This window comes from Protomyctophum bolini, assembly GCF_963924005.1.
Source record: "Protomyctophum bolini genome assembly, chromosome: 14".
Taxonomy (NCBI): Eukaryota; Metazoa; Chordata; class Actinopteri; order Myctophiformes; family Myctophidae; genus Protomyctophum; species Protomyctophum bolini.
This window is the reverse complement of record NC_137875.1, coordinates 22261371-22286348: the sequence shown is the minus strand read 5'-3', so window position 1 is coordinate 22286348 and position 24978 is coordinate 22261371. Positions and strand designations below refer to the sequence as shown.

General features: G+C 40.9%; 2 protein-coding genes across 3 annotated transcripts in view; both read right to left on the bottom strand.

Moving 5' to 3' along the window:
* Positions 1-16880, bottom strand: part of LOC308328449 (proteasome activator complex subunit 4B-like) — a 43911-nt gene extending 27031 nt beyond the window's left edge. The window contains exons 1-10 of one of the 2 annotated variants that reach the window (XM_080782270.1): positions 16245-16880; positions 13816-13956; positions 13217-13333; positions 12373-12429; positions 5749-5793; positions 2919-3068; positions 2775-2838; positions 2599-2673; positions 2028-2150; positions 1775-1867 (exon numbers count right to left, since the gene is read on the bottom strand). In XM_080782270.1, the coding sequence (XP_080638396.1) occupies positions 1775-1867; positions 2028-2150; positions 2599-2673; positions 2775-2838; positions 2919-3068; positions 5749-5793; positions 12373-12429; positions 13217-13333; positions 13816-13956; positions 16245-16441 (1062 nt within the window). In that variant the 5' untranslated portion in view covers positions 16442-16880. The remainder of the gene's footprint in view (positions 1-1774; positions 1868-2027; positions 2151-2598; positions 2674-2774; positions 2839-2918; positions 3069-5748; positions 5794-12372; positions 12430-13216; positions 13334-13815; positions 13957-16244) is intronic. The other variant, XM_080782271.1, reaches the window with a different exon arrangement.
* Positions 16881-18807: 1927 nt separating this feature from the next.
* LOC308328804 (non-structural maintenance of chromosomes element 4 homolog A-like) lies at positions 18808-24739 on the bottom strand (the record flags this gene model as incomplete). The annotated part of the gene is made up of 10 exons (XM_080782914.1): positions 18808-18906; positions 19396-19493; positions 20457-20505; positions 20867-20961; positions 21066-21156; positions 21654-21753; positions 22781-22914; positions 23051-23181; positions 24424-24507; positions 24619-24739. The coding sequence occupies 10 exons, from the start codon at positions 24737-24739 to the stop codon at positions 18844-18846; spliced, it is 966 nt and encodes a 321-aa protein (XP_080639040.1). The 3' UTR covers positions 18808-18843.
* Positions 24740-24978: the final 239 nt, after the last annotated feature.

The window sequence follows — 24978 nt, the reverse complement described above, 5'->3', positions numbered from 1 at the left end:
AAATATATACCATCTTCCAATTTCTACTTTTTGAGTCTAGTTTTTAAAATCACATCCCTAGTTATGATCCTATGCAGAGGTAACAGGCGCACAGCTGTCATTCTACACATACATTCAAGATTCAAGACATAAAACATTTGTTCATTGGGACAAACTCACAAACCGATTAAAGAATTCAAATTTCCACTTTCCTCAACAATATGCAAGACAAGCCTGGGAAAATTATGGTGTTAGTTACTATCTGAAGTAAACCTGCAACTTAAGGTTTATTTGTCAGCAGCCAAATATGTGCCGGGAACTGTTGGTGTGACATGGTTGGCAGACTGTGGTAACCATATGAATGTAGAAATACTGCACCATGGTTGTATGCCTCCACCAACTAACATCCATGTCTATCCAGACACATGATACATGCAGTTGGAGAGGAATTTAATAACACTTTGACTTCTATTCATGAGTTGCTCAAGTTAATTCATTTTAGAACACTTTCCCTGCGATTCGCGAGTTGCCTGAGTTATGTTTTCATTGTTTAATCAACGTTTTTAAATCAGTTTTAAGTCATACAGGCAATCCACCGGACAGAATGGGATATGAGACGCGTTTTGATGACATCATCGCAAAAAGGTCCGTCGCTCCGACATGCAAAGGGTTATGGGAAATTGAGTCCCCATTGTTTACAATGGGAGAGCTGCCTAGGAGCGAACGGCTGCCCCGTCCGGTTCGGTTGTTGTGGTCGGCACCACAATATTTTTCAACACTACAACAAGCGATTACACCGTTTTAAAGTGGATTTTCATGACAAGCAACGCAGCGATCAGTGCACTGGCTGTTCAAAGGTAACTTTAAACATAGTCAGTCTAGCCTGAAAGACAGCCGTAAATTGTAGGCATTCAAGCCGTTAAGTATCCTTTAATGTTGGTGCCATCTGTTCGACATTCCCTCCAGGTGTTAATGAGATGTTGGGTTCACAAGAATGGGGCGGACCTCAGGCAACAGTGACTGTGACCACCAAAACGGTTTGTAACAAAATGTGAAGAAATTCCCTCACAGCGTTCCTGAGATACTTCATGAATACAAAACAAGATATAATAAAACAAGTCATAAATAAAAGTAAAAACTTAGTAGCAATAATAATATTAATAGTCATAATGATGTTCCTAATGATGTGTGTGGTAACCTGCTAAGACATGTACTTAGCACAGCAAACAGATTGCATAAGACTGAAGTTACTGCTAAGATGAAAAACATCCATGAGTTCCCAAGCAACAGTCTGGAGCCAATCCCCCCCTTTCCAAAAATAAATGTTTTGTGTATGAAGACACAGCCTGCCAACTGAGGTGCTGCTCTCGCTCCTGCCGAAAGCAGAAAGGCATGTGGCTCCGATTCGACTGACCTTTTGCAGCAGTTGTGCACAGTCACAGTCACGTCGGCTTGGGATTTCATAAACAACCAATTAGTTGTCATTAATGACGTAAACCAAGACCACTGCCAGGGATTTAGGACACCACCCAGGAAAAAAACCCATTATGGTAACAGAGATGTGCAAGAGAAGGGCAAGATCAGGGACCATGTTAAATATAGAAGCTGTACTTCTGATTACTTCATACATAAAAAATGTCCAGAATGTTGGATAGAAGTACACCGTTGGGATGTTTTTTACAATACATGACAGAAAGGTTATGTCCCTCAATGTAAAAGTCTCATCTAAATGACTTGACGTTTGTCCTGATCACATTACGCGCTTTTCTAGTTCAAGCTCATCCATGTGACTCACCAGCCAGCGGCCATGGTTCGATGGGTGGAAGAAGGATGTAATACTGTTGAAAAGGCCACTGAGCTGTACTTGGGCTTGCTTGTTAGGTCCACCCTGTAAAGTGACACAACAGGTATTATATGACTAAGACTGTCTTCTACATGAATTCTGAATAAGTATATATACACACACACACACACACACACACACACACACACACACACACACACACACACAGAGTATGGCAGTACATTTTCTATCAAAATAAACACACCAGTAGTGATGAAATCCAGAGGACGACATGGCCGATATCATAAGCATTGGTGACATATCTTGAGACCATCATCTGACTGGTCCCCACCGGGAGATTAAAACTTCTCAGGATACGGGTGAAAATCTGAAATGCAAAACGATGTTAGAAAGCGAATATATTATTTTCCCAAATACATCCTTTCCTGTTTATCGTCGACACAGTATTTTGTTTTTTTATTAATAAACTATTCACTGACTGTAGAATGTAGAACGTAACACAAAACCCACAAGGTATTTCAAGATGACCAATGAGTCAGCAGGGTATGTTTGTGAAGGAATTGATATTAGCATGGTCACAGAACATGAGCCAATGAAGCACAGAGATGTGATATAGGTCACTTTCCGTGTGTGACCAAGTAGGAGATCAACAGGAAATGCAATAGCTTGTTTCTGTGAGAATGTATGCATGCTATTGAGCAAGAGTATAGCATGCAGGGGGGTGCACAGACATCAAAACAAACAAGGATTGCATGATGCCGGTTAAACTGAGTCAGGTCAGATCAAGTGGGGGAAACCAAGTGGGGGAAACCAACCTTGGGAATATAAGGATCCCAGTCAACATAGCCTATGTTGTCATTGGATAACCGGGCAAAGAGGTTGACCAAATGCTGCAGAAGGTGCACGAGAAATATATTAATTATTATAACAAAGATTATTTAAAATGTGTTACTGATTGTACATTGGGTTAATTAACTTCCGCATCACTTACCACTTCCCAACTTGGGAGGTTCTGCACAGATGCCCACAAGTTGACAAACTCATCAAACCACAACCTAACAGAGGAAAAACCCAACTGTTAGAAGAGCACCATGCCCGGCCTCCTGAACTAACTTTAATTTGGGGGGGTTCTTACTTGAACCCCTTGTGATGTAACTCCGGGGGCAGGGTGGTTGGGAGAAAGAGCTCAAAGTAGCTGATAGCTTTTTGCATGGTGACATCAAAGGGGCAGAGCAACGGCCGCCACTCTTCAAGCATCTCCTGAGTAGCAGACTCTGGAAAATACCTGTAGAATTACGAAACACAATGACAATCAGCGTTCGGTTTAACAATGTCTAGACTAGTGAATTAATCAGAAACAGCGTTGGTCATTTTTTGGCTAGGCTGTGACATGTGGCACTAGTGAGGGCTAAAGGTCTTATACTAGATGAGCTATAACAGGTCAGCTTATTGGTAGATATGTAAGGACACCAGAAGCAACTCAACCAGCAGAGGAGCTTAGAGAGCATGCATGACACGAACCCTCAAGCCTCTTACGAGTCCCACTCAAATAAATCACAACTTCACAAACCACCAACACCACAGCAAAGAATAGCAATGATATCAACAATCAGCATGACCAAGTAAGCAAATAAAGGGAAGCCCAATGACCCTTCATTTTACATTCCCATCAGCTTGTGCATGCGTGCTTGTGTGTGTGACTCAGTGAGCACAGTCTCGCGATCGAGAAAGGCCGTCATAGGCAGACCTGTATCCCGAGAGAAAACAGACTATGCACCCACTGCACACAAAATGAAGTGGAAACCGAGCTACACTTCCTAAACATCTGTCCATTGTACCAAGACATCAGAGACACATACTTCCCACAGATTACAACCACACACGGAGATTTTGAAAACATGACCAATGACACAAGGAGGTCCTGATTCTGGAGGTGGGCTGTGTCTTTGATTTGTACATGGACCAGGCATTCCAAGATAAATATTCTAAGTACCAATTATTACTTGGAACAAACTTGGGGTATCGCTGTAGATTTGCCATACTGATATTCGGAAGCCTGGGCCATGTGCATAAACTGACCATGAGTGGCCTAAGAATAGCTGGCATGACAAAAAGCAAAGCCAAACAACTTGCCAAATACTGTTCTGTTTCGTCTGTTATAGGCAGTTTGTTTGTGTGGAGAAGGGGGTGCCATGTGTATCCTTAAGTGAACATGAACTGTCAACCCTGTTATATTTGTTTCCTTGTAAAATTTATTGTAATTTGTGGATTAAAATAAAGAAATCGAAGTGTGTGTGTGTGTGTGTGTGTGTGTGTGTGTGTGTGTGTGTGTGTGTGTGTGTGTGTGTTTTCATAGACTTGAGCTCAACTGTCATTTGTATGTCTGAGTGGGGCTCTACTGTCATCTTTATCTCTATGTAATATTCCAGAAAGAGGAGATTACATGTTAAACATGGGATTTTTTTTGCCATCCAGGGTAAAATCATGTGATGCCACCGGGCTTTTGGTCTTGCAGGGGGGTTTTCACAGCCGTCGTGAAACCAACTGCAGCATTTCAGTTCACATTAATGGACTCACTAGCCACACAGGACAATCCCTGGTACCGTAAATGAACACAGAGGATGTTATGGTGCCATTCCAGAATATGCTGCGGCTTTAAACCAATCCACCTCTGCCTCACATCCACAGTGGCGTTGCAGTTCACCACAAATCACTCCTCTCAAAGTAAGAGGAAATTCTCAGACAAGACAGAATTAGAAGACATAATAGGATTATCGGCCTTAGTACCAAGTTGACGACCTGTCCTGAACCCTAGAGTGCCACTGGTTGTAAGATATGCATAAGCGCGACCTTGTTACTTATCACTACAAAAAGCCTTCTAGTGAGGAGACAGCTATATTTGCATATTGGTATGCTGAGGCCAGTGAGGGATGTCCAAAAACTACACCTGTCCTATTGTTCACAGTACATACAATGTTTGGCTGGGAATGGACTTGCTTTCCTGGCAGAACGAATAATAATAATAATTAATAAAAAATAATAAATAACAGGATTCTCCCCGTCTCTCCAGCTCTTAATTAATCCGAAAATGCATTTTCAGGTCAGCATACCAATTTTATCCAATCAGGATAGAAACCTCAGACAGGATACAGAATACAATTGGAAGGCAGGCTCCATTAGTTTATTGGTAAACATTACAGCACTCCAAGAAACCAGGTTCAAATCCGGGTTAGCAGAGCAAAGTGCAGCTTTAAGCCCTTAAATCACTTTTGGGAAAGCACTATATCATTGCAGTCCATTTACCATTTTGTTTATACCCATTTTATACGTAATAGCAAAATTTGACATTCCGCTAATCAATTTCCCCCCCGAAAAATCTATTATGTATTCAAATCAATAATCGGTTATTAATTATTTTATGATCAATTTAATTGATTATTTAAAACAAATTGTTGTAACCCTAGTGCTATGTTCACACTGGCAGTCAGCGACATGAAGATACAAAGCGACACCAAATGTTTGTAGCTGCTACAAAATCTACAAGACTAGAATCCAAATTGAGCTGGCTTCAACTGTAGGTGTGTTTTACCATTTCTACTCATCTTCAACTGTAGGTATGTTTTACCATTTCTACTCATCTTCAACTGTAGGTATGTTTTACCATTTCTACTCATCTTCGCTCTCCACAAAATTCCTGCTTGGAATGGGGGGAAACAAGTTATTCCCGTCCGCTAGTTTTTAACCCCAGACTTCTCACTAACGGGCCGGAGTGTGAAATAATGTATGTTCTTTTGTAGCCGCCAGTGAGAATGCAGCATAAGACAGACATAATGTATGTTCTTTTGTAGCTGCCAGTGAGAATGCAGCATGAGACAGACATAATGTATGTTCTTTTGTAGCTGCCAGTGAGAATGCAGCATAAGACAGACAGACAACTACCTGTAGTTCACAAAAGTCATACTTACGGCCTGCAGTTTTTCACAAGTGTTTTCAACACACTTTCCACAGAGCTGAAATAAAAGGAAATGGGAGAGAGATTAAGTAAGGTGTCTGAATAAATAAAGATACATTGATGTTAGGGTGACAGCTAATCAAACAATGACCACACCAGTGCAATTAGACTCAAGTCTGACCGCATGCACACATCTTGACTAGTGTACAGTGGAACAGCCATTGAAAGAACATTGTAAGGGGTGCCTAGTGAGGAAATTGACCCTTTTCACAGCAGACATGATGCCATTGACCTTATGCACTGACCTGTAGCTCTCCTCTACTGTTCTTGCTAGTCATGAAAATCGGTGTTTGGGAAACACTGCCGTAGAAGGGTAAACGCAGCAGAAGTCATATATGCTTTTGTGTGCCAGTATGAAGTTGACCATGCTGGCACACTGTAACACTAAGGCCCGATTTAGACTGCAGTCACAAAGTCAAATCTGATTGAAAATCTGATTGTTTTTCTCAAATCCGATCTTTTGGCCCGACCATTCACACTACCGTTTGCAAGTGACCAGATCCGATCTGTGCGTTCAGACAACTCAACCCAAAGCCACCCTGCGTCGGCATATCTGCTTTGGATACCATGGTAACCAACAACAACAATCTGACATTGCAGATAGGACCGTGTGTAGCCATTATCTATCATTTCCGCGAGAAATGTCATAAACGGCCTTGTTTCTGTACATTTCGAGAAGTTTAGTTTACTCTCTCGTTTGTTTACTTAAATGAAAATCCTCACGCTCTGTACGTCACGTCAATAGCGCTCGGGTCCCGCTGCAAGTGACGTTTTGGATAGTTTGATATGTGACTCGGGTCACTTCATCTGGTCGTTGCATTCAGACTGAGACAGATCTCCTCAGATCGGATTTAAAATCAGATTTGAAACCACCTCTGAATGTGACTCAAGTCACATTCGAAAAAATCGGATTCCATGTGACCTGTCTGCATTTAGATGCAACCATAGAGTATTAAAAGGATAGAGACTAAACTAGCGCGAAGCTCCGCCCCCTCCGCTATTCATGTCAGTGGAAGTTGCTCAGTGGCGTTTTGAAGCACCCGGAAGGCTGCCGGAAGTACCGTCTATTTCGCTGATTCAGCATTTCACTTCCGCATTTGGACACCAAATTTTGGTGTCCAAATGCGGAAGTGCACCCAGAGTGCACCTGGTCTTTACATTGGGCGCTCGGTTGCACGGGGTTTCCTCGTCAAGAATCCACGGGTCCGCCTGCAGTCCTTCCTCTTACCACTAGGGCCCAGCGCTTCAACATTGGAGTGCATAGCTGGCCCCTTGGATGCAACACACCTGCAATTAATGTTATTACTTTCAGCTGTGTTTAACCATCTATGACACGTCAGGATGTCTGCTGTGTGAGAAGGATCTAATGTGATACAATGGCAAATTGGCAATCAGATTATATTCACTTCTCTGTAGCAGCCACTGAAATGGTGTTAATTATTTCTGGGTGGGCTCATGCCAATATAAAGCGTTAACAGTCTATTCTGTCTGTCTGTTCATTCATGTTATGCTCCTGCGCGCGAGTGTGTGTGTGTGTGTGTGTGTGTGTGTTTGCATTCATTACTAATAAAGTGTTCTTTTGCATGAGCAACTCATGGCGTGTTTATCTTAACAGATGAACTGCAAAGATAGGACTCTGGTCACATAACAGTGTTGAAAGTGCTGGACCAATAATAACACTGCCATTGAGCTCCCCACCCACAATCCTACTACCTATCTGCTCACATGCTCAAGCCAAGCCATGCCTGTTTGAACTGCCCCGACAAAATCCCATTCAGTTTGCCTTTTATGTCCATGTATTATATCCATTTCCACATTTTCCATCAACTCCAACGGCAGGAAGGATCATACAGTAAATGATGACTATCCCACAGATAATGTCTGGCAACAAACATTTGCCCCATATCCTCTAGAAATTCTAGGCTCACAACACACAAGCCAGGGAGAAAACTCATGCACAGCAAATCCCAAAACAGCCAGATCAGCATCTAAAATTCTAAATGAAGTGTCCCATTACAAAGTGCACCGATCAAAACCCCAGGGAGAGGGAACCCCACATTCTGTGACCTTTATTCAAGGGTGAAACCTCACGTACACACTGCTACTTTCCACAAGGGGAGGGAACGTGACAGAAGCATGCACCACCACCATGACTCTTATACAGAAGTGCAGTCCTGGCTGATTTCAAGGTAAACTAGGAAGAAAAGTGTTTACTATCAAAACTACTCAGAAAGTAGGTCAGATGATATCTGGGTAGTAGACTGGAATCAATTTGTTTTGGAGTTTTTCTGATCCAGTCTAGAAGTGGATAATATCACCAGGCCCGCCACCTGGTGATATCCGCTCTAGGGACGACAGGAGCTTATAAAAAAAATCTGAATATTGTGGAAAAGTTTTCTTTCACAATATAATTCAAAAAGTGAAACTTTCATATATTCTAGATTCATTGAAAAAAGGGAAATATTTAAAACCTTTTGTTCTTTTAATATTGACGATTATGGCATATAGCTCATGAAAAACGATCCCAGGGCTTGACACTAACGCCTGCCCTGGGCAAGTAAAAATGGTCGGGCAGGTGAAGGATGCTACCGGGTTGCTCGGTCGGGCAGGTGTGCATTTTGAGTGGGGATATAACAGTCTTAGTTGGCTATAAACACAACACGAGATATATCCGTCTTGAACATGGTAAATGCGCTCCGCATCTCTCCCCATCTAATCCGGCAGCCGACAGGCTTCTTTTGTTTAAAGTGGGACATTTCTTTATAGGGGTTTCTTGTGACCCTATACCATTAACATCTTATGACAGGCAAAACTGTCAAACTTTCCTTGTGCTTTTAGTAGCATGTGACATGTCAAACTAGAGGCTTTTCATGATTCTGAATCCATTAAAAAAAAGGCCTCCAAGGCCACCATACTCCTTACTCTTCGCTTATCCGCGGTCCCGTTCACTTCCCTGTTTACCGCTGCAGAAGGAATCCCTCGTATCTCCTAATCTAGGGAGCTCTCCATGGTTTTTATCAGATGGATATACTAAGCTCTTCATTTCTGACTTCAACATGCCTCTCGTTCAAAATATGAAGCGAGCGATCATCAGTGACGAGGTAAGCAAGCAAAAATATGTCTCCCGTTTCTTTTTCCGGAACGGAAGTGGGGGGGCTTACAGAGTAAAAGCGGCCATATCTTCCCGGCACCCCGAGCTTCTATTTTGAAAGAAATCCCGGCACTGATTGTGTGGTAGGGTCACAAGAAACCCCTATAAAAATAATTGACAGTCAGCAAGTGGATTCATGAATGTATGTATATAGACAATATTATAAAAAAGACTATATAGGCCTGGGCCATGGCTCAGTGGTCCAGGTCCTGGTAATCCAGTCTGGCAGTGTGCCGCGGGTTCGACTCCTGATCCCGACGGCCTTTACTGCATGTCTTCCCCCCCCCCCCGCATCTCTCTCCCCTTTTCCTGTCAGCCTACTGTCTGTCCCTCCATAAAAAATTATAATAATTAAAAAAAAAGACTATATACCAAATTTCCCACCTGTCCACCTCAGCTGCCGGACTAATCTCTCTACCAAGTCCCTCTCCCGACCCTCCTCCCACACCACACACACACAGCGTGAAGTGGCTGGCCGCGACCCTGAGCTGCGCAAGCTAGCTCTTGATGTTAATCTAATTGTAGAATGTGTGTACTGTACACCGTGTGTAGTTAACTACTCATTGACACAACGGTACGGGGCGTCGCTAACATTCCAGAGCGCCTTTTGATTTCAGTGTATCAGAAAGTACATAATTTCAAGTGTAAGCATTCAGAAACTATCCGAGCCTCGAGTCAGCTACAGACGAGAGAAATAAAGTCTCGCTCTGAGACTGACTGTGTTGTGAAAGAGGAGGCGGCGGACCTGTGCGTGCGTGCATGAGCACAGCGAACCTGTGTGTGCGTGTGTGAGAGAGAGAGAGAGAGAACCACACTTTTACATAATTAAAACATGTGAGTAATGTTTCCACCACTGATTAGAAGTGAAGTGAGTAGGCTAAGCTATGTGCCTGTGCAATATGTAATGAAGATTTCATGTTATATTTACATTTCTATTATTTGACATTAGAAATTCTAATTATATTATCCAAATTGGCTATGAAGGTGAGAAAATAAATCAGGGATCAGTGTAGGGTCCTCATCTGGAGATACCTACTGTATGTTTTGAAGAGCATACAACTATGAAGAGAGCAACCTCTCATGTTCTTATTGTTAAAATAAAATTATATATTACATGACTTGATTGTTATTATTTTTCTTAATTCGTTAAAATGAACGGTAATTCAAATGTTACAATATTTTTAGGGGGCAAGTGGCCATGACCTGAGGGCAAGTAGAACAGTAGAACCTGTACCAAATCGAGCTGGAAGGAAAACCAGTCTCTCCAGAAAGCTTGTCAACATACTGAAGCACAAAGTGCTCTAAAATATCCTGGTAGATGGCTGTGTTGACTCCAGGGTGAAGTTTTCACTGTCAGTGAACCAACCACCTATTAGGATATTTTACAGCACTGTGTGCTTCCGTATGTTGACAAGCTTTATGGATATACTGATTCACTTTTCCAGCAGCACTTGGCACCTGCCCACAGAGTCAAAACTACTAGAAATTGGTATACTGACCATGGTATTACCTAGGGTCATTATTTTAGGGCTTACCATTAAACTCGCAACTAGGGGTGTAACCATACATTTTGACCGTATTAATGCCAGGAACGTGGAATTCCGTTTATTTCTCCATCCCCCGCCTGTGCCAGAACGTAGAGATCTTTCTTTAACGTCATTTAATCCGGTAATTAAAAATAATATTTATTTATTTTTACTCACATTTTAGACTACACGGATATGACGTGCACGCGGCCACGCGCACGCGTCGCTTATTACTCCTTTTTTGCTCAAAATGAGCCAAAATACATTATTTTGGAGGTTCATTATTCCCTCTTCTTACATCTGCAGAAGGAAAACAACACATAGCCGTCTACCGCAGCCTAATGGTATCCTATGAATACAATATTCCTTAAAGGACCACTTCACCACTTTTCAACCTATCTTCATATAATAGGTCCTCACTAATAATCATGATAAAATGGCACGATTTTCTTCTACTCAGTCGGTGTCTCATAGGAGGGCTGTGGGCAGTTTAGAAACAGTCTTCCAGTGACATCATCGTTAGGCAGATGTTTTTTTTTAAAGGTTTTTTTTACAAAAATGTTTAGATTTTCATTATCGTGAGAACGATGGCTTCCATTTTCACATTGCAACTTTTCAGAACTAGAAAGCCTGCAGTTTCTATTAGCTTGTATTCCCCATCGATGATGTCACTGGAAGACGGTTTCTGAACTGCCCACAGCCCTCCTATGAGACACAGACCGAGTAGAAAATAATTGAGCCATTTTTTCATGATTATTAGTCAGGACCTATTATATGAAGATGGGTTGAGAAGTGGTGAAGTGGTCCTTTAAGGCCGCCCCTGTGGGGACCAATACTCAACATTTCTAACATAAAACCTTGGTGTACTCAACATGTCCGGGTTCACATTCTGGCAAGTGGACTAATATGTGACCTGTTCCACTAAATTCAGTATATTGCCAAATGCACAATTGTAACTTGTATGCATTATCTTACATTGATTAAATTAATTCAAAAAGCAGCAATGAGCAACTTCTGACTGCTAGGCTGCAGGTATAGACGAATAGGAGCGGTGCCCTGTAGGCAATCAATGTTGAGGCAATTGTGTGTCTGACATTTGCATTAACATGCTTTCTACTGCATGTCCTCGTCACGTGCAATCTATCCATTGCCTTTATGCTACTCTATTATGAGGCACCCCCATCTACAAGTTTTTTGCCAATAAGGTGTCATCAAGGTGACGCGAAGAATACACGCTAATCTGCACTAGTTCTGTGCTAAAATATCATTACATCTTTGAAAATGTTCCACCTCTGAAATGAAATGCAACATTGTTGCAACACTGAAATGAGAATTTAATTATTTTCTGATTTAAACACCAAACGTGTTTATCTGGGACAGGAAAATGAAAATTGACAGGAAAGTGAGACAGGAAGGATGACATGCAGAACTCCAGGTCAGGTGAGGAACCCAGGACACATTTTACCAAAGATCATGACATTTCTGAATGTGTTTCTAAACAACTGTGTCAGAGTCAGTCACATATTGTATAAATATAGATATGCTAATATTTATAGTCTTGTGACTTATTGGGAAAATCACTTGGTGAATTTAAATAGATTAAACAAAATCAAACCAACCAACCAACATACTGTGCTGAAGATAAGGTGAATCTGATATGGCTGAGAATGAGATGAAGGGATTGAGGGGGGGTATAAAATCTGTTAGCTGCAGTGCGACAGTCTCCAATATGAGTGAAATGTTAACATTGATATGGTACTGATATCTCTAGTACTGTCACATCAGACAAGCTGCGTGGGGAGGGGTCCAGTGTTCCCTTTTACACATGCAACATATTAATAAACAAGTACCTCAAAAGGATGAATTCAAAATAAAACACAAAGAGAAATATTTTTCTTACCACCTCTGAACCAATTTTAGCATTACGAGTTTAGAGGAAGAATGAGCCCGTGGAGAACTGAATGTGAAAGGAGACAAAGGCATAAAGAACACATTCAGCAGGCTACAATAAACTGCCAATAAACAGTATACACATGTATTAATCATCATTTTGTAGTCAGGCTGAATACTGGTCATACATCAACCAGATGATTATATTACTACTTGAACTGGCAATGAGTCAAGGCAGCTTGCTTTCCTCAGTTGTAAATTAATGGTGATGCACTAGCAACTACTGTACAAGGCATTGTTGTGAGAAACATACAATGTTCCCATAGCACCATAAAAGAGCACCTCGCACTGCTTGCTGGAAGAATGGGATAGGGGTTGTTCAAACTGGCACATATGGGTGGGGGGTGAAGGCATTTAAATATTGCCCTAAAGACTGCAGTACAGGTACTGTAATATGTAAATGTAAGCACAAATGTGGGACCCTAACAAATATTGCTATTCTAATATCCTACCAAACACTATAGTAAAATTGTAATTGTAATTGTAGTTAACTAAAGTAAAATTGTGGATACATGATTAACCACTTGAACCCTCTATACTTTATAAACTAATACTTAGTTAGTTGGTCTGCCTGTTTTCCCAATCTACCCTCACAGTGTGTTGCATTGTGAGATTGTAGATTAGCTATTTTCTGGGAATGTTCCCCCAATTTCTCAAGTGGTTAAGAAGAATTAAACTCTTTAGGTTACACATGTTGGCAAGTTTTGCATTCAATGCTGCCTCCAGGTACAACATGTTTGTAAGATTCAGTAGAGTAGACCATAAAAGCAGGTTGAAAGAATCCAGGGACCTACTTGGGAAACCAGTTAAGTCCCAGATGCTCGGTCTTGGAGTAAAGGATCCTGTCCTGTAGCTCATATAGAGGTCGCCAAGGCAACTCCAAGTCCTCCCTTGAGAGAAGTTCTTTCTTCCTAATAGATAGATCCGATTGAGAGAATTTGAGACACATAAAACATGACATTCACAACAACAAAAATCACACACGTGTGAAGAGGGGCGCTCTTATCATCATACATCATCACATTCCGGCCATTCACAATTTGCGTCCTCACCTTCGTCTTCAGTGTTTACGCAATGTTTGTGTTTACAACACTCAAAGCTGGCCATTCATTGTCAATGGCATTCAATGTTTGTGTGTGCAAACTGCACAAACTCTCAACGCTGGGCATAGGATGGGGCTAGCACCCCTCACAAATAAGTATGAGGATGGCAGCGGAAAATGTAGGGCCTAGGTTTTCAAAAGTCGTTTAATTCTTGAAAAGGTTAACATCATCACACTGTAAGTTTCCTCTTTTAAAGTAATACTTATAAAGGGAAATCGGCTGTGTGCTATGCTATGTGTGTAGGTTTGCTGAGCAATAGTGAGTAGAGCTTTAAATCGGCAAAATCATACTTAAGGAGGTTGATAAGAAGACGAGCCAGGCCCTGCATCATGCTGATCTCCAGTTTGGGCATTGTCACCAGCTCATATAGAAGCTTGATGAACAGCACATGGTCTTCTTTGCTGAACTTTCGTCCATACAAGCGCATGTACCTAAAGAAGAAGTACACATTTAGGAAAGTTTATAGTATACATGTTATTTTGGACAGTGAAATGCTGAAGACTTCTATTTGTACTACATACAGAAATAATGAGAAATGTCCTCCTTTTGTTATAACACATGCAAAACATGGGAGGGATAATGACCAAATAGGACCATGTTTAATTTGACTGAAAAGACGTAACATTACATTATTCAACTACACATGGCATTGGCCTATTTGAAAAAAGACATATATACTATTCAGAGTAGACAGCAGAGAAATCTGGTTTGTTTATCAAATATGATCTTAAAATTGACTGTCCACACCGACATCATTGCAAGTGATCAGATCGGATTTGTGTATTAAAGTAGCACATCTACAAGCAGACAAACAGTGATCCCGTCATCACCATACAACCAGGGATACATCAGGCTCCAATGTCCGAGTGTCCAGACTGAGAAAAATATTTAGAAATCCTATTTGATTTCAAACCACCTAGGAATCAATGTGATCAAATCAGATTTTCAAAAAGACTTTCCCATGTTCAGACTTTAATCTGATTCAAATCTGGATGTCCAAAAATTGGGTTGGGCTGCCAGTCTGAACAGCCTTAGAATTGTCGTTTCTCTACTGAAAAGCCATAGGCTAATACCAGCAGTCAGAATCTGGGTCATCCCCAGAGCAGACCTTCCATCTCTCGGAGACGGCAGTGACTCACAATTGGACAGAGATATCTGCCAGCAACAGGACTGAGACAGATTAAAAGCAGCCGATTTTTTTTTTTTTGCATGCGCATGCGCATGCGATTCATTTGAAATGCTAATTGTGTATGAAAAAAAATCTGGTGTGAACTGAGTGGTGCAGGCGGGGTGCAGTTAGTTATACTACTCAGTGTGAATGGCCCTTTAGGCTGCTCAACAGTATGTGACCCGAATATGACCCCAATCAGCTGCAGGGGTCAATGGGTCATACTACAGACATACACTCATTGGAGCGTTTTGGCACCACTAAAAAATTACGTCACTAAAGTGAACTGCAAAAATGCAGGTTTTATGTGCACTCTTCTTTCCTAATGGAAAGGTCTCCCTCCAACAGAGACTGTGACACGCACACATGGAACAGCCCCTCCCCCTCACTCAGTTTGTGACCATGTCAACTTGGTGAAGATGACAAGCGCACAGTGACAGCACAGAGCCTGTGCCAATGGTTTTGATTGAGAAATGAGAAATATGAGACGTGTCCCAACACCTGCTGTCGTATAAACAGGCAGTGGCTGAGATAACCTGGCTGCAGCATGCAACACTTGAACAACAACAGTGTTGCTGATGATTACAATCTGTCACTTCCTGAAAGGTCTGGGTCAGATAGACTACTTTGAAATATTTAGTTACTGAATACAAATTACATATACATACACACACGCACACACACACACACACACGTGTGTACAAAAAGTAAAACTTTTTCTCAAAATATATTCTGTTCAAATAAAACACATTTTATCAAATTGCATGATCATATTAACGTGTAATCATGGAGTCTACTTGGAACTGTGGGCGTTAAAGGGCAGAGAAACCCTTTCATTCAAATGTTCTTTTCTGGGGATAACTTAATATTATCAGCAACCCACCCACCAACATCTCCTGCAGTGCCCACCTCCCATCTCTAGCAGAGCTGGGCATGGGAAGGGGCAGTCAGACTCGGCAGCTGAGGTGAGAATTGGGATAGCAGGTGTCTCAGACACCTGCTATCCGAGACACCGTGTCTGTATTGAGAAAAGAGACCCAGACTGTCCTGCTGAGCTCTGGGGGTGGGGTAGCTATAGGGGCGGGGGTTGAAAATTGATAACATGTAATTATGCTTCCTTGACAATATAACTAGAACCTTCAACATTTTTCCGGGTGTAAATTTCTTGGCTGATTATATTTACTCGTTTTTCATAATCTGATTATTACAACCCTATGAACCTAATGTGTTCACATTGGACAAAAGACACAAAGAAAAGTGTTCATTTATACATGTGTAACTAATGAAAGTGTACAAATGTAACCAAAGGGACAGTGTAAGTACCGTTGGCTTATTGTTGTGAACTTTGATGGTGGGTGGCAGACATTAAGGGGACACATTAGTTGGACTTGGATGACAACCATACATACATACTACAAACGTATCTGATGATTTAAAGACTAGAAACTGACAGCTGTCGCTAATATTATGGAAGTGATGATCGGACGCAATCATTCGCAATGGTTCGTTTTGAAGAGCCGAAGAACGGCCACTATAACCACGGTCACTTACGTGGAAAGTTTCCTGGTCCAGAACAGCACTCCGGGCCATATCTCCCGGAGCTGGACCGCCCGGGCCAGGTTGCCTTTGATTTTACACAGGATGTCATTGGATTCCTGGTCCAATCTGTCGGCGTACGGCAGAAGTTTGTTATAGACTATGTCTTTCTGGGGGATGAATCCTAGCGTGTCACATGAGGCTTTTTTCATTGTACGATCGCTCTCCGAAGCTTGTTGTTGTTGTTGTTGTTTCACGGGTTGGAGTCGTCCCGCCGGGTGCAGGTCTGGCCAGTAATGCTATAATGCTAGCTAGCCACTTTCACTGGGTGGTGCTAGCTGATTAGCCAACACGCTAGCCGACTCGCACAAGTTCCAAGTCACGTTAGCTTTAGCCGGGCTAGCTGAAGTTAATTTTGCCTTCGTGTGTGACAGCACACTGTCCTCAATGGCATCGCACTGAAGTGTTAAGGCTGAAGAAAAATAAATAAAAGTACGTCCAGAGAACGTGTTGGCACTATAGTCGTCTTAAATTTTTTACAGCTTTTTAAATGTCACCCTACTACTAAATCTAACTATATGTAACGTTAGCGAAAGTTAGCTCACTGGCAGTACTTAGTGCTAACGACAAAAACACATTCATCTGAAGCCCAAGGACTGTCAACGTCGAATGATCGGTCCTGCTGCAAAGTGCCGACGACATCAAAGACCATCTCGCGAGAATAGCGGTGGCACAAAAAAGCTAAAACGTTGCCATAAACCGTCATTTCCGCAGTCATGGAAACTACATCTACCATAATGCCAACAATAACTTACCGGTACGTTTTTCTAATAGATAAATATAGGCCTACATATTTTTTCTGTTCATTTGTTTTATTATTTGTTTGTTCAATTGTTGTTTAAAACTCTGAGCAAAACAAATTTCATTGTATGTATACTCTGTATTTATACAAATGACAAATAAACCTGAACCTGAACCTGAAATCAACATAACAGGGAGTACCAAAATAACTTATTTCATCCCAAAGTAAAAGCAAGTGCATTTTAGTCAAAAGGATTGAAAGCTTTTTTTTCTACATTGTGGATGATTTAACAAACAGATCCCCACACAGGGTCATGCCATAGCCCTACAAGCAGAACCCAATGCTACTGAAGTTTCTGACATTTTTTAGACCCAGAGCAAAGCGACATCCACATTTCAGAAAAGCTTTACGGGTTCCGAGAGGGGCTAGGTCATGCCAGTTAGTTGGTCACATGTGTCTTAATTGTCCCTTTATATAGCGCAACGATATCCAATAGTAAGGCCTCTGGCCTCAGGACTAATAGGGGAGAGCAGTCTGCTACCTTCTTAGAGCAACAATGACCTCAAGTGGTTGTTCAGTGAAGGGCATACATAAGGGCAGTGGTGTTCAGAACAGAGCCTCATCTGTGGATGGAATATCACAAATTAAAATGGTACTTGTGATCAGGCCAGTACAGACAACTATATCATATGTCACATTGCGGATATGTACATCAGATTGTCTCCAGTTCAGGTCACAGTTGGGCCACAACCTACCTGTCTGTTGAATTTGAGAGCTTTTCTTGTGATGTATCTTGTTATTGTTTTAGCAGATTCTTGCTTTAAAAAAAGGATGGAACTTTTCCCATCTGATTTTTCAACCACCCCAAAAGTAAAAATGTCCTTCGAGGTGCAAGGTGAGTTTAGTTAAGTCTTTATGCTGGGTATATTATCACATTCTTAGGCCAACTTACATTGATTTGTATTTGATCAAAGACTGTAGTGTAGACCGTTGGACTTGAAATGGGGTGAGCACACACATGATCAAAATAAATTGTGGCCTGTTGAGCATACATTATTCTCACTTGTCTGCCAGACTTTATTCAGTCACTAGAAAAGTTTAGGGGAGTTTACTGAAACCATGACAACACAATACTGTCTTTTACAATGAAAAACTGTAACAAATAAGAAAACAATGAACATTGATACAGCTCTACTGTTCAGAAGGCATTCACTTGAGTCACAGAAAAAACACTTACTGGTTTCTCTATTTTATTATTCAATATTTGACAAAAGAAAAACAAATTAAAGTTGTGCTGGACAATATGACTTAGAAATATCACAAATAACATTAGCCTCTAACGATTTAAAGAACAATACAACGTACTTCGAATGCCCCCAGAGCGGATGCCCCAAAAATCCCCAAGGAAAAAGAAACAAGGCTGACCTAAGATCATCTGCCACAGAACTGTAGAGGCTGAGCTTCTGGAGATGGGTGTTCGCCAAATAAAACGTGATAGGTGGAGGAACCTTATCGATGCCTTGTGCCCCATTAGGGGCAAAGAGCAAATTTGTAAGGAAGTAAGAAAAAAAGGAAAAATAGCAGATCTACAAACTTAGAATGCATCGCGAATTGCGATGCTACGCATTATGAGCTTGTAGATGAGCTATTTTCACTATTTTTGTACACCACCATTGTACAACAAAAAATAATACAGGGGGTTGGAAATAAAACAATATCACAAAAACCCCACTTCTCGATTATCGATTATCCTACAGAACAGTTTTGATATATTTTTGTCCAGCCCTAACAATAACAAAACAACAAAAAACATCATTCAACATTTTTATTTGCTGGGATCATGGGCGCTGTGATCTCAAAAGCTTCAATTATGTCCTAAGGAAGATGATAAAATAAAGATTACTGTTAATAAAAATAGGAATTGAGATCAGACCCCTGCAATAAAGGTGCAGGTACTTTAGCAAACCTTTACTAAAATGGTATATCCATGTTAATGCATACAGTCATAGTGAGGAAATTATTAATTCTCTATCTAGCAGATATCATTTGGATGACAGCATCTCAGTAGCTGTCTTTGTTCTTTGGTTTTCTAGCTTTGTAAAGAAGTGGCTTGTGTTCCTAGATTAAATTGAATTGAAAATCGACTTGAGATAGCAATTGGATCACTCTCTAGATCGCCGGTTCCTAAACACTGGGTTGGGACCCATTTATTTTCACTAGTTTGGGTCCTGCGCAGGGTTTAGCTCTAGACCAAAGATTACTGTATTGATCTTTAACCAGAGTGAATATTTTCTTTATACTGCAGTGGTTCTAGAGCAGTACTTGTATTCTTGAAAATGTCCATAATGGCCCACAGTTCCTCACCTTCCAGCTCTGCATGCTGATGGACATGATGCATTGTTTACGCCCACTGAAGGCTGATTCTCCATCGTCACCATGATCCTCCTCCACTGTCCTAGGAGCTGAAACGCACGCACGCACACACACAATATGAATGAACAGACAGCAATCTGTTAATGCTTAATATTGGCATGAAACCTGAATTTGTCACTGCACAGAGACAAGCAAGGCACAGGAGTGAAACTACCACCTCACCAGTAGTGAGAATCGAGCCAACCACTCTACTTATCTTTATTGGAACTTGGAAGCAAGAGAGAATACCACAGATGGAGGAAAGACTGGGAAAGACTGCCAAAGCAAGCAATATTATTACATTATTGGCTGCTATATTTTTACCAAGGAAATAATGTAATAATCAACCAAAAATACACTTGGCGGCCATTGCTTGTACAGTATGTAATGTATGCCAAAGGGTTCAAGGTTGTACTTTATTGTTACATCTTGTGTACAGGTACATAAGAGTAAAACATCTTGTGTACAGGTACATAAGAGAAAAACGTATTTTTGTTTGGCTTCCTTCAGACAATGCAGCAGCATACAGTAGATAACATAACATCAAACAGCAAACAAAGGCATAGAAAAAGAAAAAAAAGAAAGAGCAAACGAGTACAAAAAATGTTACACATGAACATATGTACATGTACATGTGCGATTTTTCCCTGTAGTAGCAAAGTTAATATTATGTTCCATATATACAGCAAAAATTGTTTAGAAAGGTGCAATTCAAGGCTATGTTCCATATACAACACATTTAGTTTAGAAAGGTGGAGTTAGAGAATTATAGTACGAGAGGAGGGTGAAGGGGTGTCTGTGTGCGCGTGTGTGTGCGTGCTGCATATATATGTGGGGGGGGGGGGCTAGCGTTTTCCTTTGCCCTGTATCGCTCTGGTTCTTATCAGTTCGTCCATGTATCTGATTGAATTTAGTTAATTGCTAGCACTTGGAATTATACAAATTCTGACAACTTGTTCATTTTGAAGAAGGGGGAAAACAAGTTAAACAACAAGTGTTTTTGTTTTTCTCACCAATGCAAGGCAACTTGTTTGTGTCCAGGTACATCTTCGCCAAACCATCCTGCAAAACACATGTAGAATGAACCACATAACCCCAGCATCCACAGTGTGAGGAAAGCTTTTGCTGAAAATAGATGATCGACAAGCTCACAACACATCACAACATCTGTTTTCCAAACAATAACAGAAACTACACTAGTATAGAGCCCTGAGGGAGACCACTCAACCATTATGTGGTTAATAATGTCCTCAAGCATCCTCAAGCTTCCATCTCTGCTCATTCGGAGCAATGCAGCTACAGTAACTGGAAAAAATTAAGCAAACCACCAAGCAGATGAAAACTAAAAGAAAATAAAAAGTATCAGGGGTGGTGTTTACTTTATCTCAATCTGGGAACCTTAACATTTAAACAGATGACTCACCCTGAGGAGGAATGATGTGTGAAACATGTGTTCCACTGTACGTGAGAACGACGTGGGATCAATAACAAACTCATAGTACGATATGGGTGAAGTTGCTGCAATTGACAGAAAAAATAAAATGAGACATTTGTCTGTTTGAAAGTTATTATTCCTTTGAAAGTTTGAAAGTTATTATTCCTGTTGTGGAGTTTGAACTCACGATCGTCTGCATGGTAAGTCGTCAAGAATCCCAGAATCCTCTCTACCTCCTTCTCGGTAGCCTCTTGGTGAGACTCTTCCATTTGCTTCAACTTGAAGAGAAGAAAATGGACAAGATGCATTAACTTTGTAGACTTGAATAACATCTACTGTAATGTATCTTTTGGACATAAGTGAGTCTCAATAAATTACAATTACATGCTGAGCTGAATAATGGGTTATTGTCAATGATCCACTGTTCAGCGAGTGTGTGTGTAATTTACATAACCTTTAAATTAGTTGATTTTCAGAAATATAGATTTTTTAATTCAAAATACTTTGTTTAGATGTTTAGACTAGGTCTGATGTTTACCTGGAACCCTAGTTATGTTGTACCACTAAATAGTTTTCACACGATAAACATTGTCAATATTTCCAGCTTTGTAATGTATTAACCATATTTTGAGAACATAATATCCTGAATGTTTTCAGTTATCAAAGATAATAGTGTTAGCTATTCAGAAAGCAAATAAGCAATAAAGTTATAGTCATAGATGTGAGTTGCACCAAACGATATGTTAATTGACACAGAAAAAAACAATGAATCTACCTGTGCTGGCATGGTTCTTTGGGCCTCCGTAGTGGGTGCCTTCTTCTGGCGCTCTACCCTTTGCTTTGGAGGAGGGGGCTCTGCGGCGAATGAACCCATCCTAACAGAACCAAAACAATGGAAACATACAGTATATACACCCACCATAAGTATAACAGATTGTCTTTATGCAATCAAGTAAAGTAATAAACATGGGAATAAGAACAATTGAAAAAGGCAAAATAACTAGGACAAAAATGTGTCTTTGGCTTCTGTGAGGAAGATACAACAGTCGTGTGTCTCTGCGACATACCGTTCAACTTCAAGAAACTCCAAGAAGCACTCTTGGTGGTGCGCTCTAATGAGTCTCCATAACATGCACTGACATTTGTAGCATGGGGAATTGTTGGCTCTTGTATTTAAGACTCAATGTGTCGCTGAAATTTGGGGTAATTCTTGGCATTTTTTATAAAAAAATGGTCCACTCCACTTTGGAAGGCAATCAGAATGGAATCTAAATAATATTACACATTTTAAGTTCAGGTTTTATTAGAAAACATCAATGCATAACAGTATGAATTATGATGTTTCTTACAGATTCAAGAGGACCACTCTAAAATAACATAAAAAAACAAAGAAATAAAACATCAAACAATTAAAAAGTTATTACTTCTGGTAAAGTGTGTTCTCCTGGGAGGAACGACATCTGGTGCCTTTGTGTGAGTATCCTCAAATAAATGTTATGTAATGTTAATCACATTGACTCCAGGGATTGTGTATTGATTGGAATAGCAGCAAAAAGTGTGTTTTGAAAATGACATGGAAATTCTTGGTCATGCCCAGGCGGAAATGGGCATGCCATGGGCTATGAGGAGTGGCATCATGGTACAAGCAATCCAGGATTTTTGATTGTGCCAGGACAAAATGAGGTAGAGTCTTGATCGCAATCAACAGAAATTGCAGTGTCCGAGATTAGCTATGTACGGGCACAGGCACGGGCACACTGAGCCTATCCTAGCCTAATAAAATATTGAAAGGGAGTCTGGAGTACATTATTTCCCAACATATAATTTGCTATAAAGAAGGTTGAAATGGGATATTTGCTTCCACTTTTCTAACAATAGCAGGTGAAGTGATCAGCCACTCACATGTAATGGAAGGTTGGAGCTGTCTTGAAACAACACTGGGCTCTCTTGGCTACTTTAAGCCAGCCATCTTGGGGTACATTAGTTGCCTCTCCATTTTCCTCATCCTCCAGTCGGTTAGATCCCATGAAGTTCAGCTGTCGGATAAAGAGACAGTCATGAGATAAACATCAGCCAGCACGGGTACCGGTATGTGTGTGAATAATGGGCATGTGAAATGTACACATTAGTGAAATCTACTTCACAGTTCACATAATCACTCATTACACTCACGAGGTGCTCAGTAAAGACAGACATGTCAAAAGCATTGCCCTCAACAAACAGCTGGCTGGCCTTCTCTTGTAACAGGTCTGTGATCACAACCAGTAGCTGGGCATCCAGAGCTTGTATTTGAGCAGAAGCTCCTGTCAAGGAACATAAGAAGAAGAAACCAATTACCAGACATATGCACAGAGACGGAAGACTTTTTTGTAAGATATACCGTAGCCATTTACCATTTATTTATTTAGTAAATACAAACTAATAATAATTAGTTGAGTCTGAATGTGGCAACACTGCAATAAGTTTATTAATATGTACTGCATAACGTATTAGCCAAAACTGCTCCCAGTGAGCGCTGTATTAAAAGCGCCTCCATCCATCCATCTTCAACCGCCGGCACTTATCCGTAGTCGGGTCGTGTGGACAACAGCTCCACCAGAGAGCTCCAGAGTCCAGACTTCCCTTTCCAGAGCAACTTCCTCCTGGGGGGATCCCGAGGCGTTACAAGGCCAGTGAGTCGATGTGATCCCTCCATCTGCACCTTGGTCTGCCCCGGGGTCTCCTCCCAGTGGGACGTGCATCGAGGACCTACCTAGGGAGACGCTCGAGAGGCATCCTAACGAGATGCCCGAACCACTTAAGCTGGCTCCTTTCCAGGCAAAGAAGCAGCGACTCAAGTCTCTCGCGTGACTGAACTTCTCACCCTATCTCTAAGGGAGATACTATTAGTTAGGATGGGACTTCCAGAGGAAGAAGTGCAACCAAAATACGTAAAAAGAGTGGGGACTGAATTATTATTATTATAATAATAATAATAAAATACCTTTTCTTTTCCATTTTTCTTAGTTATTGCTGCTATTATTAATATGATGATCATCTGATTATGGTGATGTGATGTCCCAGAGGGTGACGTTTACTAATGTGGGTGTCTGTGATGAGACAGGTGACTGGAGGCGATCCGAAATTTTAACCAGAGCGGCAGAGCAAACATTTTCAAACACATATTTCACGTATTTATGACAGAATAAGACTTCTATGAATTCCTTTGTTTATTTTGAATCGAAAGTTGGGCTGTTCAAATGTATGTTTAATAAATGACCTGAAATTGTTAATCCGAAACCACTCGAATATTAACTATATAGCTATACCACAATCTCTCTCTCTACACCTGTAGACATTGGCCAGTAAGAGTATACACATGAAGCCTAGAAACCCTATTCTGGGCATGTTAACATTCTGCAAAAATAGAATAACATTTGACAGAAATGTTTGTGAATATAGCAGAACCTCAAGCTCACAATGTGTTGTGTACTTGTAGAATTTGACCAAAAAAAGTATGTAGGGGTTTAGTTAAGGTTTAGTTACTTGTGTGATGTTGGACCTACCTGCATGGGAATAAAGACCGGATGCCTCATGCATAACTTCATTGAGCCCATCGCTGGACAGATTCATCATTTCATCTCTGTTCTCTGGAAAACACAGATCAAACATACAAGAAAGCAGAACTGTCAGTGGTACCAAAAAAAACAGGTCTAAAAAAAATACTTACTACAGCATAGACTGGCCTCTGTCTTACTCACCTTTAACTAAGTTGAACAGTGCCCTGTACCTTCCCTTCACATCTCTTAAGCCCTCTTGGTCTCCAACAGCACCATTCTGCTGATCCTGAGATGTGCCCTCTTCTTCACCACTGCCTTCCATTTTCTTAACAAAAAATTAAACAAAAAATGTGCTTGTTCCATTCAGTGTAGATAAACTGTTGCTTTACTGTCACCGACATATAGCAATGGTACTGCCTATAGTATAGGTTGTACTAGACCGCACATTTTACATAATATATTACTAGGTAGAGTATTATGTGCAATGCTATTGAGCTGTTGAGGAGTGCCACATTTTGTGTTGCCTCACTATCTCATTGGTCCGCCAATAATCAGTAAACC